The 19313-nt window shown below is 43.9% G+C and overlaps 1 protein-coding gene across 1 annotated transcript in view; it reads left to right on the forward strand.

Moving 5' to 3' along the window:
• The window catches only part of PREB (prolactin regulatory element binding), a 207874-nt gene that overhangs the window by 118736 nt on the left and 69825 nt on the right, over positions 1–19313 (forward strand). The window contains exons 5-7 of the mRNA XM_069605510.1: positions 3777–3901; positions 10055–10228; positions 12452–12524. Of these exons, the coding sequence (XP_069461611.1) occupies positions 3777–3901; positions 10055–10228; positions 12452–12524 (372 nt within the window). The remainder of the gene's footprint in view (positions 1–3776; positions 3902–10054; positions 10229–12451; positions 12525–19313) is intronic.

Here is a 19313-nt window from a genome sequence, read left to right on the forward strand (position 1 = left end):
TGAAGTAGGAGAGAGTATACGATTCAAAAGTTTAAAAAGACCTCGAGGGTGAGGAGAAGATGAAATAATGAGATTGGAGAAGTAACGTTTTTAGCAAAAATAAGAGCAGAATCGTAGGATGGAGTGAAGGGAAGAAAGCAAGGAAAGGTTTAAGAGACATTGCTGCGTAGGCAACCAAGGTTGATGAGGCTAGGCTGTTGGTCGAAAAGGGCACGGAGGTTGAAGCAAGTCAAGGGAGGAACGGAGAGCAGTATTGAGAGTGGCAAGCCCAGTGTCAAAGGGAAGAGAGGAAAAGATAGCAGGAGAAAGAAGAGTGGGAAGGAAGACTGAGGTGTTAAAAGTAAGAAAATTACTACAGAATTGCCATGAGGAGGGACGTGGGTGCTGTGATTTCTAAACACTTGATACATAAACCTAGGCACAAGGCCTCTGGAAAAAGAAAGGATCTGTGAGCCTCCCCTTGATAATGGGTGCTGTACCAACTGCATATGACTGTATGCAGAATGATTCTACAGGTTTTCCTGCATGCATTTAAGCAGCAATGTGATGTACCGCTGTTCTTTGGCCTATATTTTCTGCTTTGTCCGCATTTCAGTTATCCACTAATGGTGTGGCTCTAGCGCGCATAAAGAAAGTGTTTTCTATTCTTTGTCTGCGTTTGATATTATGTATGTTCTTGATGAATGTGAGTGAAGCAATTGATGAAATCAGCTAATCTTGCTGGTAGGATACGTGCACAGATATAAAATTGCTAATCAGTGGCCATCCAGGACTGTTGAGCATCAGTAGCTTTTTTTAACCTTTAAGATCTCCCAACAACACACTAAGTTTTAAAATTGTCATCATGGAAACCTTTAAGCAATAGCCTCCGATTCTTCAACCTCACCCAAGCACAGTTCCATAGCAGTGAACATAGACACCGCGGACATGTTTTACTGATGGCAGACTGCAAAGCCAGGACTGGCTCACCTGAGTAGTGCGACATGTATCTAAATTACATTTGTATCAATCTAACTTGCTACATTTACTGCATCCATTTGTGAGATGTACTTTGGGGAGGGAGTAGGAATGGGGGGGGGGATTTGTGCCAAGTTCTCATTTCTTCTTAATTACTGCAGTATCTCGATCACATTGCTCCAGTACTCCTCAACACCTTTCATGGCCAATTTTCTTTTCTAAACTCCTGTACAGCCCTGAATAAAGCTGACCATGTTGCGTCCGGGTAGTGTGAGAAACCAGAAGGTGTCTCACCCACTGGTCCCTGGGGATCTGTCATCCAGGTGGCCAGGACCCAGCCATCGCTTTTGGATCCAGTTCCTAGGGGTGGACCAGTGCGGGAGGATCACCTGGGTGAGGGGTCCTGTGGGAGTGGGACACAAGATCCCATTACCAATAACACCTTTACCCGATCCTACCAGGTACGATATTTAGGAACTTTACCACCCTCGCCCCCCTTTACAACACAAACACTTTCACACGAACAGCTCACTATGAGAGAAACCAGACTAACACCCAAGCAGTATAACGGAGGTGTCCCAATACAAGGGTCAGGCAAGCTCAGGCAATTACTGACCCTCACACACACCTGACTTCCATTAAGCTTCTCCACATGGATAAAAGGCAGAGCACGAGAGCACACTCAGAGCGAGGCAAAGCACACAAGGAAACGGCAGTTTCGAACCAGCTGCTGAACAAGAGCAGAAAGGCTGCAAAACGGGAAGGGATTGCAAGGAGGGAAGTGCCCTTCACTTTTTGACTAGGAACCATTACTTTACAGAAACTTGTAATAGAAATCTTAAGACCAGGAAACCAGGCTGAGGAATCCTGCATTGTGTGGCGGAGATACCTGGCGCCCTCTGTGTCAATCAAGGAGAGGAGAAGCATCATCTGCTGCATCAGTGAAATTCACACAGCCGGTGAGTTGGGGAGACCAATGCAAGACTGGTCTGTGTTGAAGATAAGGTTGCAAGCAGCAGCATTGTATGGTGAGCACTGGAATGGACATTGTTAAAACATGTGTGATAAGAGACGCAAGTAAAGTTGAACTGCTGATGAGTGATTGAACTTTAAAAGCAAGATACAATACCTTTTGATAGTGTCCGGCACCGCGTCAGTGCTCAATCGAAGGTCAAAAAAAGTAAAAGTGAGAAAAAGGTTATATCAAGAAGAGAACGAGTAATTGCAAATCGAAGTGATCCTGCGACGGGTCGAGCAAAATCTTGCGCACAGTTGAAAATCGTCAATTTTGATGAAGTAGATACATTTCGTCTGAGCCCGGTGGAGGGAGACCAATCGAAGTTATTGTGTTAAAATAGGTCTGAGCCCGGCAGAGGGGTGAACAGTAAATCATCTGAGCAGTTGTATATGTGAAATCCAAAGAAGAAAGGAAATTTCATTGTTTGTCGTGTTGCATCTGGCCCTCTGGAATAAGAGACTTTGGCACAGAAGGCCCTGATGTTGAGGTTTTGAACTGCATCCTCGTGCTAGAGAAGCCAGAGAGAGTGCTAAACTAGAGTGTGCCGCCTTGTCCCGTGCTGAAAATGTGGGCAAGGGAAGCCAACGGCTTAAATATGCTGAAATATCATTTCTTGAATACTTTTCTTTTGCATAACATTGTTGCCTCACACTATTTGTATTTAGAAGTTAGGATTGGCAATATGTTTATTAGTATAGGCCCTTTTATTTTGACACTCAACTACGACTGCGTTATTTGATGGTTGTAGCTTGCTCCCATCTTTTGATTTAGGATTAGATGGATGTTTTTTAAACCCAATTGAAGTTCAATGAGCACCCTTGAACTATGATCACGTGTGTCTGTCTTACTGTTTGATACCATGCCTTCTTTACAGTAGCTTAATAACATTAATTCTGCACTACCATTTTATGTGGTTTATGGGATTTACTATGTTATTTCTCTTTTGAATTAAGAGGGTAATAATTATCAGCAATCTTCCCTTTACTTCATATCTTTCCCCCAACTCCAGTTTTTAGCAAAGGGATCTTCACTGGAACGACATGTTCCATTTCCTGAATATGTTAAAATAACAAGATGATTGGGAGGGCGGATACATCTGCTAAAAGGTCTTCAATGAATATTCGTGGGTGTGGCCTGCAAAATTATGGTGACTAAATCGCAAATCATTCAAGAGCGTTGTGGGGCGAGATATGCCCCCTTAGCCCTCCCCATGTACATATCAATTTTTACAACCACTCATCCCCTACACCAAGTCACGCTTACTTGTTCTGGCATTAGCAGCATTCATCAATGCCCAGTGGTCAGCATCTTCATGGGAGTAAACAAAGGTCCCCTTCTGCTGTTATACAAAGTTGCATGAGGAGGAGTGGGGAGCAGTCTGACCCTTTCATAGCAGGAGGAAGTCTTTCTATTTTTGTATTTGTATTGCACTTATGTGGTTGCTTCAATATTCTTAAGTTTTTATTATAAATGTGAAGTGCTGCGGTTCGTGCTTAACAAAAAAGTGTAAATAAATACTCCCACGATGTGACTGGACACGGATGACCGTTTTCATCACATCAGGTTAAGTGAGCCTGACTAGAAGTGCAGGCCTTTTTTAATGTGAAAAATAAAATGTTTTAAGGGTCTGACCACGTCACACTTAATTTTTCTCCTTCCCAAGAACTTGGGAAAGAATGGATCTACTGAACTCTGATTCATCCCAAGTCAAATCACACATGTTTTTCAGTTCACAGAAGTTGTATCTGTATATTGGGTTCTTATTGCAGTGCTTACTAGATTGTGTCTGATGTCCCCACAGATAGTTTCAGTAGGACATGACTTCCAGTGCTGCGTGTGGAAGAAAGATCAACTTGTAACGGCTCTTCAATGGAACGAGAACCTTCCAGCAATTCCTGACAAAGCGTACCGATACCAGGCATGCAGGTAATCTTTTCATTGTTGATGCAAGTCAGTCTGTTGGAATGCAGTGCTTCAAATAGAAGGGTGTTGGCGTTTCTCGGTTTCCTGCACGCTAGAGTCTACATGCAAGTGACCGCAATAATCCAAAAGGTCCACACTTGATTATTTTACTGTCACCGCCTTGTGTCCCACTTATGGTATGCTTACCCAAGCTGCAGTTTAAGACTCATTTTACCTTCTGGTAGCATTGCTGTGCTTTTCCTGTTGCTTTGTGGCAGCAAGATGTGAGCAGCTGGTAGACGCCAGGTAGTTTAATTTTAAAGAGTGACAAGTGTTAGAAATCTTAACTTTAAGGAATTTAGTTTCCATATGGAATGGAACTGCCCTCAGTGTAAAAGGGCAGGCAAAGCAACCTGTGTCGAAGAACACATTGGGCCCTCCAGTCTGCCACACCTCCAGATTGCTCTAATAGATCAATATTTGTAAAAACGTAGATTTGGCAGTAATGCAGTAAAGCCTATGCATCGGATTACATTTCCAAAGGTCCATGGTTATGCGAGGAGATGTTAAATAGGGACTTTGTTTGGAAGATCTTTGTAAACGGCAGTAACGTAGTCTTGGGCTATTAAGTGCTTTATCGTTAAGTAAAGTTGCCATTAAAAAGGAAAGAATCATATTTTAAAAAAATAAGAAAATCTGAGATGAGAAAATAGGACTGAGTTTAGGAAACACCCCCCGAGTGGTCCTTAAGAAAAACAGATGCCTTTCATTGAAAGGGATTGCTATTTCCCCATCGATTGTATTAAAGCAAAATTCCTTTCCCACTCAAAGCTTTAGCAAAGCAGATTGCTAGCTGTCTGATCTAAAGAAAGACCACCCACGTCCTCCCTCCTATGTGTGTGTGCGTGCGTGCCTGCCACTCATTGAACTCTGAATTTAAACATTTGTCTATAAATAGTCTAGATTTGTGCACTGTAGCACACTAAATTAATACCAAAATGATGCATATTAATGCTATTCATAATACGTAGGAATAAAAACCAAATTTGTAGAGGAATGTATGATCCAGCCCATCTTTATGGCAGGCTCCATATTACTTCATTGTTGCAGTAAACTTTGACCTTTGGTCAAAAGCAACAGGCACCTGCTTCACTTTCTCCAATACTTGAAATCCTTACTCTTTCTGTAATTGTATCGTTCATAAATCACTTGCAAATTTTAAACGCAAGATTGGCATCTAGAGAAGATTACGGCAGTCAAGCCAGACCATGCTTTAAAATGGGTATATTTGCCCCTGACCACCTTGTGCCTTCTTTAACCACTCCCCATTAAGTAAGTGGTATCTATCAAACATAAAGCACTGGGGCCTTAGAGAAATTGTCACATAGCTTCCACTCATTGGTCAAACATTCTAGATCATTTTGCATTCTGGTGTGTAAGGGTGTAGAAGTGGGAGACTGACACACAGGTGGCATATATTTGGCTGTAGGCTTTTATAAGTAGAATAAAATGGAAAACCCAACCTGACCCTATTACTAAGAGGTAGTTCCCTGCCTCAACCAACTAAGGATTCTGTCAGGAGGTCCATCCAATACAAATAGTCCACCGTTGTGTGCCAAAACCTATTTCCTTCCCTTACACTCTAAATCAAAACTAAGTAAAGTGAGGATCTTCTTAATCCAGAAGAATGGCTGACTTTTTCTGGATGATAAACCAAAGTTCACTTTCAGGTGTTTTGCAAAATGAAAAGTTCTTCAAAAAGGTAAAAACCAAAAGTCTCAAACTTTCTTGGCACTCCACCAATACACATGGTAAGAGATTCTCATATCTTTACAGTGTTAGGGGGGATGATGACTCCTCCCCCTAACCTTCTTCAGGTTTCTCAATACATTTCACAATATTAGGACGAACAGCTTCCTTCTGCTGGCCTTTACTAGGCAATTCACAATGCCAGGGGTATTGACGGCCATTCCCTGTTCTTTCCTGGGCTTCTTACAATGACAGGGAAATTACTCCCTTCCCTTGGATTCTCACACAATGTTCACAAACACCAGGGTGGGACAATTCTCCTCCCCTCCCGTCCCTTGGCACTTCTCAGGCTCTTTACAATACCAAGAGAATGACTCCTTTCTCTTGACTTCTTTCACACAATGTTCATCAATACCAGGGCTTTATTCATGTTGAAGTCCGACCCACAGACTTGTGTTCGACAGGCCTGGTGTATTCCTTTGCCAGGTTCTGCCACACGGTTGATGTACCTTGGAGTATGTCTTTCCCTTCTCCGGGCTTCCCTATACCTGGTTCACTGTCCTGCTAGGTATAGGCCTTTTCTCCAATTCTACTTTCATTTCTTCGTTGTCCCAGACCCCCTTTATATTTCTCCACAACCTCTTACATACTTTTTATGAGACTCTCCTTTCTTGCTTGGTTTTGCTAATACACTTAGTTAACTCTCCTGCCAAGTACTATTGTGCAGCTCAGAAGTGTTGAGTTCCATTCCCTCTGTCAGGATTCCAGACCCTGTATCCTCTGCTTCTCTCCCCATCTTTGGGCTTTCCACCACCTTCCTGTCAACCTGCATACCTTACCGGAATGATGACCATGTGGGTGCTGGTTACGAGATCAGGTTCCACTGCGTATAATGGAAACGTCCGCTGCAGGCGGAGGCCCTCACTTGGGTAGGCTGAGTGGAGTTTAGCAGGTCTCGCCTAGTCCTGTTGCTGTAAAGCCATGCCCCTTTTTCTTTGAGCCCTATTCCCTTTTAAAAACCCAGAGGATTGAAAGCTCGGGGGCTAGAGTGAGGGACTGGAGTGTGGAGCTGGTCAAGTATATGGGAATGGGATACTCTGCCAGTTTTCATCGCCATTTCTGTACAGCTGCATAGAAGTAAATCAGACTCTCCTTTTGCTGCCTGCCTTGCCTATTGGATTTATTGCTGAGCTTCAAAAAGGCCCTAAGAGTAGAGGGTGCACCAAACTCGACATGCATTGGGGGAAGGGAAGCAGAGGGGTAGGGTCAAGAGATCCCAGTAAGATGTCACCATGGTCTCAGTCTCAATGCAGATTAAGCTGGTATCAACCACATGCATTTGAAACCATGATTGGCGATGAAGCGATCGGGCCATGTTCGGGATAATTCAGACATTGGATAGGATTCCAGGACCAGCCAAAGGGCTAGGAGGTAATGAATGCATGTTTGGGTCATGCAGATGTCAAAACTGGGCACTGACGTTTTGAATGCTAGCAATATTTTTGTGATCTCATTCATTGTCTTGGTGACGGGTGTTGTGACGAGATTACAAGTGGGGTTCATATTAGCCATTTCATTCACTTGATCGATGAGAAAAGATGCAAACCTTTTCTGCGCGGTACCTTCTACATCCATGGTATTATTTAGTCTGTTGTGGTGAAATCCGCCCACAGATAAATCCGTATCGGGCCCAGGACAGACACATGACTGTGATTTGGTGTAGTTCTACTTCCCTAGTTTATTTAGGAAATATGAAATGGTGTGCATTTAGAAACCATGCACATCAGGTAAAGCCTGAGCAGCCACAGTGCTGGGTACTTTACGATGATAGCATAGTGACTATTGGGTATATAAACCAGACGGTGGTGTTGGGCGGGGATATGGAGGCATGAAGTGAAGACAAAATCAATGGATATTAAAGTGATAACACAATATATGCAATTGTATACTGATTTACCTGCTGTCCTCATCTGCATAGCCCGATGTCACTCTACCTTCTTCTTGATTCTGCTTTGCTCACCTTTTTCTAAATTTCACTTTTCTCATGGCTCTTGCAGTGTTCCCCAGGCAGTGAATCGCCCAGTTCTGGAAAACTTTACTTTCTTAACTTTCTTTCCTCGACTATGGTAGATGATCCCCAGTGCCCCATTTTCCTCTGGCTGGTCCACTTTCCCGCCCTTGGCCTCTTCTCTTTTCAAGGAGTAGCCCATACGATCCTTTATTTTGCCAACTCACCTGTAATAAGCCAAAACCTTGCAGCTCCCCCTGCCCCAGAGTCCACGCCCTTCACATTTTGAATTGATGGCATTCTTCACTGGGACCATTCTGCACTGTTCCTGCCAATCCACACCACGGTCTACATGCTCCTTTTTCAGGTATTTTGCACAACTGTAAGAGAAACGATGTCTGGCGTTAGCCTTTTTCGATGTGGCAGCTGCATTTGGGCATTGGGTTTATGCGCTGAATTCAGGCGAGTGGTGTTGGATGGGAGAGAGATAAGAACACGTAGTGGGGCAGGTAAGACGCATATCACAGTGATAACAAATTGTATGCAGTTTTGTGTAGTAATATAGGGGCGGGTGTGTGAAGCCATGGTACGTCTAAGATGCTCCTGAGAGAGAGAGAGAGAGAGAGAGAGAGGAGATGTTGAGCTTTTAGAGCTGATCTAGAGGCCTTGACTCTAGCTAGCCTCTTACAATCGGGTAGGAGGGAGGGTAGGAACAGAATCTTTGGAGTGTAAGGTGTGCGAGAAACAAAGCATTTCAAAAGGCTCTGGGCTGCAAAGTAACAGCATGGGCAGTAGCCAGAGATGGAGAGCGAGGAGCGTCCCTTGAAGTCGAAAGAAAGTTGAGTTGGTAACGCTGCTACATCAAGAGCAACCCTATCTGGAGTAAATGGTCAAAGGAAGAAACGGATCAATGAAGGTAGAAGAGGGAAGATTGGTTTCAAAGGGCACTACTTTCAGGCAGTATTCTTCTGTCAACAGTGTCCATAAGGGCAGTTTTGATGCTTCTGCAAGGGCGACAACAGGATTGATGATCATTGAGAAAGTTGTGCACTTGAATGTGGGCAGAGAGCCGAGCAGTAACTGTTTCCAGAGCATTAGCAAACACAAGGGAGGTTGCAGATAGTTCGGAAATAGGATAGGATTCCAGGACTAGCTAATGGGCTAAGTAAAGGGCTAGTGAACGCTTGTCTTGTTCATGCAAGCATTATAGATATATCAAAACTGGGCACTGAAGTTTTGAATATTGGCAATGTTTTTGTGATCTCATCCAGTGTTACTGGGGTAAGCCTCTGTGAAGGGGGGTGGGGGGAGTGGAGGTAGCAAGTGTGATGACGAGAAATTAGAAGTGAGGTTCTGATTAAGCACTGTCATAAGTGCAGTAGGGGGGACAATTGCAGAAAATATTTGGTGAGGGATTGATCGCTACTTGGAGATACCAAATAGTACATTACATGAGTTAGTGGTTCCGTGATTTTATGCAGGTAGTAGGCTGCTTTTGTTAGTGAACAGCCTTCTTGTATCCTCTATAGTTAATACTGCATTCCATCTGTTCCAGGCCTTTATGCCAATTTTCATCTGGGTTTGAAAGCATTTGTCCGCAGCCTTTCAGTTTTCCTCCCATGCACAGGGGAGCAGTTGTGTAACGGGAAGGAGGTATTGGGGCATGACTGTCTCAAATGTGCACAGAGCCACACTTGCTTAAAAAAGCAGTCTATGCTTTTTCCCCTGGCATGAAAAAACTATTTCATAGGGCTGAGTCTGAAATGATGGGAGTTCGGATTTTAATCTGAGCCTTTCTAGGTTTCTACAGTTTTAGCAGGCAAAGATTTTAATTGAACAATTTGTGTGAGATTTAAAGGCTTATGGTTTGTTCGATTTTGAGTCGTATCAGATTCTAGTTAATAAATCTTAACTTTGACATGTTTGATTAAGATTATGCTTCTTCCAAGCGTGTTTTGAAAGTCGCTGTGAAGAAGTTAGTTTCTAATCTGAAGGGGGGAAGGTGCATGTCTTTTAGGGATTGTTAGATGTGTATTCTCAGTTAAATTAAAGGTAATCAAAAGCTGCTCTGACCAAGAGAGTGACAAACTGGTATGACTACTTCTCGTTAATATAAGGCTTATTATAGGAAGAAACTGAGAAGTGGGGAGGATAAGTTAGGCGGGGTGGGTTTAGACCACGACACATCTTTGCGCACAGCAGGTATCCGTCTATGCACAGTTTTGATATACTGTCCATTAGAGTTATTGTGAACGCAATGCGTGTACATAAATTGCACCAAGGTAACTAGTTTATTCAATAAACCACCCCATGCCTGTTATCGAATATTACCCCCACCATCTTTCAAAATGGGTCTGGCCAAACTGATGTTTAAAAGACTGCGGAAATTTGAACCACTTTTCTTTTTTCCCCCCATGAAGGTTTGGGAAGGTGGAGGATGACAAGAATGCTCTCCGGCTCTATACCATTCAGATACCATATAAGAGGGAGCGCAAACCCCCTGCCTGTTACATCACAAAGTGGGATGGCAAGAGCTTTCTGCCATTGCTTACACAGCCATGTGGCAATGAAGTCATTTCCTGTATGTCAGTCAGGTAAATAAAACCTCTCTAGACTGCTTTTTGCATTCCATTCCTTTGCAACAAGGGCTCATTGTTATTATAAATGTTTGAACTAGCTTGTCTGTTTCTCACGTAAAATCTCTACTTCCTTAGGCTTTGTCCCCAAGTAACATTACTTTTTTTTACAATGGTGGGGCCATTGCGGCTGTTTCTATTTGTGTTTATTGTGATGTTTAGGAGAGAAACCAGTGTTTTTTTTTGTGTGTGTTTACATTTTGCCTTAGTGGGTTTAGGACACTAAATAACATTACAAAACGGTGTTAGTACTAACAGATCCTCTCTTGTACACAAACGTCCCAACAGCACAGCACAACAGTGTTGATTTAATTTGTTATTTTGTTAAACCGGATGTATTTGATTCATGTATGTTTCTTCTCATAGGCCAGCCTCCTCAGGTTATAGAGATGGGACCTCATGCATCCCTCGATCTAAAACAAAATACTAATACTTCAATGCACTGTGCACAGAGATGTATCTTTACATGCACTGTTTCAACAAAAGGGAACACATATAAACCTGCCAATCCATGACAAAGCATGCTAGAAAATTACCAGATCTACATCACAATATATGTGGCACCTTTACCACTTCTCTCTTGGTATAATCCATCCTCCCCTGCCCTCTTAGAACACCACATTTGTACAAGCACATGTATGCCCTCCCCTATGTAACTCTTGTTTAGGCTGCTTTACCATGGGGAGCGATAATGCCTTTCAGCACCGCCAAAGTTAATGACCTTCAGTTTTAAAGATGACATATTTACTCTCTACTATTTCGATTCACTTTTCACTATGAAACACTGTCCTCAAACTTGCCGCTCTTTGACATTCGCTTAGAAGCAGCCATTTTGATGCATACAGGATGAAAGACTTTGTAGTGTGGTTGTAGAGCACAGCATCTACCATCAAAGGGTCTCTAGGTGCTGTATACAATATAATGAATGCTGCTGGAAGAGTTTGCATTTAAAAACTTTGCAGAAGGCAACATGGTCCAGGATAGATCAAATCCATCGAAAGACACCAATTTTGATTCGGGTATGTAAAGGCAACCAATGCTCGACCATCAGTGTGTCTTGAGATAGTGAGAAGATTATGCACAGAGAAGGAAAGTTTCCCAAATGGAAAATAGTGATTATTTATTGTAGCTGATGAAAGCTTAGATTGTTGAAGGCTCAGCACTCCATACAAAGACTTGAACTGGATACGTGTACTGATTAGTTGCCAATGGGTAGTGGAAAGGGCTGGTGTAATGTGATCTATTTTCCTGAGCTTGCGAATGAGGAGGATTGCACAATTCTAGATTTGTTGAAGCCTACAGATGAGTAAAGGAGGAAGACTCTGGTAGACGCTGATTCCGTAATCAAGTCTACATGAGATGTCGGTATTGACAATTATTACTTTGCTATTAGGAGGTAGAGGCCATTTGTGGTATTGATGACAAAAAGCAGTAGGCTACACCCAAATTATCTTGAAGACAGGTGAGCTGCCAGTATCAATGCTAATACTACTGTTTTTTTTTACTATGTTGGAATGGGGTGATTCAAGAAATGTTAGCCTGATTCAAGAAGGCCTATGCGTGGATTATGTCTAGTTTTAGGACCTCAGTTTTATCATGGTTTTGTGTAAGCCAATTTCAGCACATCTAGTAATGGAGGCTGCAAGAAGTGACTTTGGGATAATTATCCATCTGACCAGAATGGGAGTTGTGAGAGTAGATGAGCGACTAAATGTGGCTAGTAATTGAAAAGGAAGTGATACCATGTAGTCAGAGCCTCGGAGCTAGTCTACACAAAGCACGCAGCTTAGATTGACATTGTGCGTGTAGAGAGGCATCATGATCCAGTAGGCTGCTGGACCCTGGTTTCGTGCATTGCTGGGATGACTGAACAATGTAGTAGTCCATTGTGATTGAAGGCAGTCAAAATGTCTAGGACGATTTAGGGTTCGGACTCCACCATAGGTAAGTTTGTACATCTATTATTTTGCTTAAGGACAATTGTCTTTCAGCAAACACTCCTCCATTATGTGCACCACTGGTAGAGCAGGTTGGTATTGGACAGGTCGGCAATTTGAACATACCTTAACGGAACTGTTATGACCACGGAACTGTTATGACTTTTGCAATTTCATTAATGGGCATCATGGTGGCCACAGAGATTTAAAGTTTGTTGCTAAGTTTTTGTTGCTTCTTTTCTAGTGACTCTGGAACATTTCTTGGCTTGGGAACAGTGACTGGATCTGTCGCAATTTACATTTCTTTTTCACTTCAGGTATTGCACCTCTACTGTCTTTAGCTGCTTTTTAATTCTTAGTTAAAGTCATGTTTGTTGTGTTGCTACTGTTTCAAATATTTATTTGCCATGCCTTCTCTCCATCATCCAGTGGGCCCAAGACACCTTTAGCTAAAGCATTCATCTTTACCGATTGTCAATACTTTCTTACACTTCTTGTAATGCCAAGAGCCAACCAGCACATTCTGGGATTAAGGGTGCTCTTATAAATGCCTGATCTATCGTTGCCCACGCAACAGATATAGCCGATCTTTTACAAAAAGAAAATATAGACTTCCTAGCGATCACTGAATCCTGGCTCCACCCCGCAGCTGGTCCAGCAATTCCGTTAGCCATCCCAGATGACTACACCTTGCTAAGACTAGATCGTACCACCTCGCGAGGTGGAGGCCTCACCATAATAGCTAAAACTAATCCTAGACTGAGACTCTCTCCACCCCACAACACTGACTCTTGCAAACTTCTAACCGCCAAGTTAGCCATATCCAACACGCAGTCAGTATCCATCCACCTTATATACCGACCTCCAGGCCCTCTAGGATCCTTCGAAGAGGACCTAACTAACACCCTGTCCAACAACATTAAAAATTCCTCTCAAAGCATCATACTAGGAGATTTTAACCTTGGCTTCAGTGACCCTCTAGACTCCAATGCAACCCTAATCAACAACTCCTTAGAAGAATTAGGTTTTAGCCAAAAGATCACAGCTCCCACCCACACCAAAGGCAGAAGCGTTGACTGGATTGCCGAGCCCAACTGCCCAATCACGGTCATATCCATAATGCCCCAGTCCTGGGGCATTATCTGATTATGTTCTCAATAGAGGCACCAGCTCCATTGCTTATCGACAGTATAGCACCAGCGGTCCCCACCAGAAACAAAAGAAATATTACTCCAGATAACCTCTTCCCTTTGATACTACCCACTCTCAACTCTATCTCAGACCATACTGATCCCTTCACTATGGTAGATATGTACAACAAAGTGATGCTATCATCCCTTGATGTCTTTGCACCATTAATAATGAGAAAGAGCAAACCTCGCAAACGTGTGAATACTTGGTTCACTCCGCACTTCAAAGCAATTGGACAAGAGAAACGTTGCTGCGAAAAATTATGGAGACTAGATTCATCTGAGACCAACAGGAATAACTTGAGCAAACAAGCTACCCTCTATAAAAAAGAAATCCTTGCCAAACAAACTTCCTACAACCTCCGCATCTCCCAAGCCAAGTCCAATTCCAAAGAGCTTTTTGCTATTCTGAAAGAATAGAATCCCCTATCCAACTCCTGCCTCAAGGACAAAAACTGGTGCACGGGCATACAAAATGCTCTGGCCAATAAAATTAAAACCTTACAAACTAAGATCAATAACAAAAAAGACACTCTTCTTACCACCTCGAAATCTAGCAACACCAATGCAACAGCACCATTACCAATCTTGACCCCACCCTATGCAGCCATCCCCTACTTTAACTTTCGCAAAGTATCCACTATAGGTTGAAAAAGTCATCCTTACTCTTAAACCTTCAAACTGCCATGGTGACTTATGCCCAGCACAACTCATAAAAGATGCAGCTTTTGAACTCTCCCCTTTCATTACCAAACTTATAAATGCATCCTTCACCTCAGGTATCATACCCAATAACCTGAAACAATCCTGGGTCCTCCCACTACTCAGAAAACTAAATTTAGATCCCTCCATCCCCACCAACTACCATCCTATCACCACAGTGCCATTCATACTTAAAATCCTTGATAAAAAGCATACCTACAAATCCAACACTACCTTGAATACAACAACCTCCTAGGAGTCCGACCGTCCGGTTTCAGACCCCAACATAGAACTGAGACCGCGCTTGTAGACCTTAAGGCACACATTAATGAGTTCAGAGATGAGGGCAAGACAGCACTTCTGCTGCTCCTTGAGCTCTCAGCAGCATTCGATTTGGTCGACCATGAGATCCTCTGCAAGCACTTGGAGACGGCAGCCCACTTCTCCCAAGAGGCAATCGACTGGATTCAGTCCTTTCTTAACAACAGAACAATGCAAGTCTTCTCCCCGTTAGCAGCTGCGGACCCAATACCTATAATGTGCGGTGTGCCACAGGGCTCCTGCGTCTCGCCCACTTTATGCAACATCTTTACAAAGCCCCTTTTCAATGATCTTGACGGTCTGGGTATCACCTACACAAACTATGCTGATGATACCCAGATCCTCATCCCGTTGACGGGGGATTATGACAAGGATTTAGCCTTTGTACCTCATCATCCAGGCATGGATGGCCTCCCATGGTCTATGCCTGAATGTTGACAAAACGGAACTCCTCGTCTTGGGCACAACAGCTAACCTTAACAAACTTGGCCAGAACTACTCTTCATTCGAAATTGACAATAATACCATTGCCGTGGCTAAGGAGGTAAAAACCCTTGGCTTCCATTTAGACTCTACACTAACATTAAACAAACAAGTAAACGCTATGGCTTCCGCCACATCCTATACTTGCAAACTCATCAGAGCAGCCAAACCTTTCCTCTCCTCCAATAATTGCATTACCCTACCTAGAGCTTTGATCCTGTCCAAGTTAGCCTATTGTAATGCCCTATAAGTAGGCAGTAACAAATACATCACAAACAAGATTCAAATCTTGAAAAATAATGCCTTAAGAGCAGCCCTTAGTCTCCCGAAGAAAGCCCACATTTCAGCTATCAGAAGATCTGTCAACTGGCTCTCCACGACAGACAAGATCTTCCTTAAATCTGTCTCTATGATCCACAAATGCCTCCACCATGCTGCCCCTCTTTACCTGACAAAGAGATTTACCAGACAAGTTTCCTGCCGCCCTTTCAGAAAGGTCAACACAAACCTCCTATTGGTGCCGAGATTCAAATGCACTACGACCGGGGGGAGCAGCTTCCCCGTCAAAGCAGCACAACATTGGAACTCTCTACCGCCATCCCTAAGGGAAGACCTTCCTTACTTACAATTTAGATCCAATCTTATCCACTGGATCAAGGAACATGACAACTAACATACTTTCTCACCTACCCTATATGTTTAGCTTTAACTTGTACATTTTGTATAGTATACTTTCTGTAAATATGATTTATTGTATCTGTTCTTAATGATGCGGACGCGTCCACTACTGTAACCACAGCTGGACTCCTTCCATTTCGCCATATGTAACCTAAGCTATACAATCCTCTTGCACCCTGCTACCCCTGGGTTAGGTGCGCATTACAACTAATAAAAACAAACAAATAAACTCCCGTCCCCTTGGCCTTATCCAATGTTCACACATTTTCGCAAACACCAGGGGGAAGGACTCTTCCCCATGCTTTTCTTAGGCTCCTTGCAATGCAAAGAGAATGTCTCCATTCCCCTGGCCTTTATCACAGCCCACCTGGGTCACTACCCTGCCAGTTACTGTGACTATGAAGATGACTTAGTTATCCTTCATACAATGGTGCGGTCCAAGACCCGTGAGATTCTCTCCTTGTTGCCGCAGACGGTACTGTGCCTATGAAGATGGCTTTGGAGGCAGTTGGTTATTCATTGTGGGTCCCAGACCTGTTCTTGCAACTTCTCTGCCCCTCAAAGCTCCCACCAACCATCCCAGCTGCCCAGACCTCTCCAGGCTTCTAACCAGCGGCCACCAGTTGTCTGTAGGCTTCTCTTCCCCACTCAGGCTTCTCTGTCTCTCCGGTAACTACTGCATCCTTGCCGCGTTTCTCTGCTTCTGGACTGTGCTTCCAGCTCTCTGCACACACCAGCTCTTCATGTAGGGCTGGTTGTCCTTCCCTCAGCCTTCTTCTCTGGTCCGACCACGGCAGAGTTACCAGGGACGCCTCTGCCAGTGGCCAAGTGCCTCTGTTGCTTCAGCTGCGTTCGAATTTCCCGACTCCCCCAGGAAGGATCTGACTAGTTGTAAAGTCCTACTTCCCTTTTTATCATTAGCGTGGGCTTGTGCGTGTAGAGAGGAATCATGATTCCACATTGTCTAGTCCGCCCATGTTGGTTCCGCTGGTTTTGTTACGCTGGTTTTGTGTTTTCTTCGTCCCACTTTGTGCATATGACTCCGAGGTAGACCCTACTCTTCCTTGTCCCAGTACTTTTCACAGAGGTCAGATCATCTACCCTACGAAGATACATGGTGTGTGGAATTATGGGACTCTTTATAGGGTAGGGGGATGAGGGAGGTGGGGATATGTTGTCTGCATAACTCGTTCTTCCCGGACAGTCTTTCCTAGTCCCATAGTGGGCCTCTCTCCCTATGAGATCCACCCACTGAGTGCTACCCCCAGGGGGACTATCGGTTAGCGTCCTGGCCTCATGGGAAGGGGCTCCCCCTAGAGGAGAAGGGACATACAAGGATTCGTCACATTACTTATGTGCTACTTAATAATATGCAGAGGCAATACAAAATATGAGTCAAGGGCAAGATGTTGGGGTAAGAGTGGGAAGTAAAGATCAGGGACATTTTCTACAGTGTAACACACACTTCTTCACTACTATGTAAAGCAACTGTGAAAAATCGAGGGGGAGCCACCCTCTTTGAGGCTAGGGAGGTGCTCCACAAGACCCTCCTTAGGGGTATGGGCAAGAGGGACCTCGCTGGGAGTGACTGCCTCCTTAGGGGACTAAGACTCTCATTCCACCATGCAACTCCCTAGACCAACAACCGCATCTACCCATATGGAACTGCCCTCCACAAAGAATACTGTAAGCTCCAGGCAATGCCGGACCAAACCAGTCCTCCAAAGGAAAAGAGGATATCTCTTTAAGAAGAACGTTGTACATAAGTGAGACAAGTGGATCACAGAGTAAGAGAGAGTATGGTACGCAGGTGAAGCCTCCTGACGTAATCACACCTAGGAGAGGCGAGCCAGAACTAAGCCGCAGAGCCTGTGACAATTTAGAGGGCGAAGTACGCCAGCTCGAGACGCTGGAGGACCGGTTAAGCAGGAGTCTGTTATAGAGACTGGGAGAGAAGACCTGTAAAAGGGGGTGGTGTGACCACGGCCATACCGTGGTGGGCCAAGCTACCATCGAATGATACAGAGACCACTCCCAGCGTTCGTAGACTGTAGTATCCTGCAGAGAAGCTAAGCGCAGAACGCATGGGAAGCCAGAAAGCAAAGTCGATTATCAGAGCCAGTGCCGCGCCCCGCAATGTTTCCTTGGACAACCAAAAAAGGTACTGGGTGAATGGGAGACCACCGGGGGAATCTGTTATGAGGAGAAAAACTTGTGAAAGCCACAAAGGCGACATTCGAACAAGATACCAGCATAATTGGATACCATGAGAAGTATCTTTTGAATATTGGGGTAAACGTTCCACACACAGCTGTAACAAGTTGTGTGAACAAAAACTGGCAAGTGAAACAGATAAGAAACACTCTAGTAGAGGGAACCCAGGAGAGGGGAATTCCTGGGCTGGGAAAAGTCATGCAAAACCTCAAGAAAGTGGGGAAATACAAAACCAAGGGAAAGCGTGTGGGGTGGCATTTCAAGAAGAATTGTTATATGCATAGCGTTCAGGAGAATACAAGACCCATGAATGTTTTGGGAGGAACTACATGAGCTCATGAATAAAAACCCAAGAGTGTCGAAGAAGATCATCCTAAGAAATCTATTTCTTAGGATGATATATTTTCCACAAGAGACATTTTGTATATGGTGTAAGGGTGTCGAAGGAGGAAGCTGACACAAAAGCTGGCATGGTGGTGGTTTATAAACTTTTTTTAATTTGTGAAAAGGAAAATGATCCTCACTATCCCCATCTTCTAAGAGAAGTTCCCAACCTCAAAAGGAATACTGAAGGATCCGTCAGAATGTCCGACAAAATCCAAACTCCACCATCCTGTTTCACAACCTACTTCTATCCTGTACACTACAATTAAAGAATAATCTATCGAAGTTCCTTCTCCGGGAGAATGTCTACCTTCTCCCGATACTCGGATAGTGTTTAAAAGAATGTTCTCTTGCAACAAGAATGCCAGGGGGAATCGATCCCTTCCCCTTGGTTTGCAGGTTCCACATGGCCTTCACAGAGCTGCACGTTCTGGACCAGGAGAATGACCCCCTTCTCCTGTTATTGGTCTGTACAATTCACATTAAGGCCATGCTCTAGAGTATGTTCCAAGGGCTTCAGCATCCTCTGCAGGAGAATTAATCCCTTCTCCTGGTATCTAAAAAGTTGTTGCTTGATGTACACTTTGCCACTCTGTCTTGGTATTAGCAAAGTCCCAAATCCTTCTTTGGTGTTCAATGGACTTATCTTGGCAACTCTGGTGAGGAACTTCTCCTTGGATGCCCAGTTTACTCATGTTGGTGTCCTATACCATTCTATGGTGGTCAGTGGGCTATTGCTGCCAATGCAATGAGGAGGTTCTCCTCAGATGTTCAGTTCACACTTGTTAAGGTCTCCGGCCCATCTCTGATTGTCAGTGGGCTTGCTGTTGCCACTGCGACAAGGAGGTTCACATCGATGCGCAGTCTTCGCTTGTTATGATCACAATGGACAATACACACAGAGGTGAGATAAAAACCCTGAGAGAAAGCTGTAGGAGAGCAGAAATCCAGGTAAGCTACCAGAAGAAAGACTTTCTTTTGGCCCACTTTGAGTTGTTCATATTAGTGGTAGGGTTTGTCACTGAGGACTTTTGACTTTAGACTTATTGACAACAGACTAGCACCTTTTGGTTACTTTAGCTGGGCAAGGAAATCCCCATAGCAATAAGGAAAGGGAGGCCTTTTCTTTTATTA

Source organism: Ambystoma mexicanum, chromosome 4p, assembly GCF_040938575.1.
Source record: "Ambystoma mexicanum isolate Mex_15411 chromosome 4p, UKY_AmexF1_1, whole genome shotgun sequence".
Taxonomy (NCBI): domain Eukaryota; kingdom Metazoa; phylum Chordata; class Amphibia; order Caudata; family Ambystomatidae; genus Ambystoma; species Ambystoma mexicanum.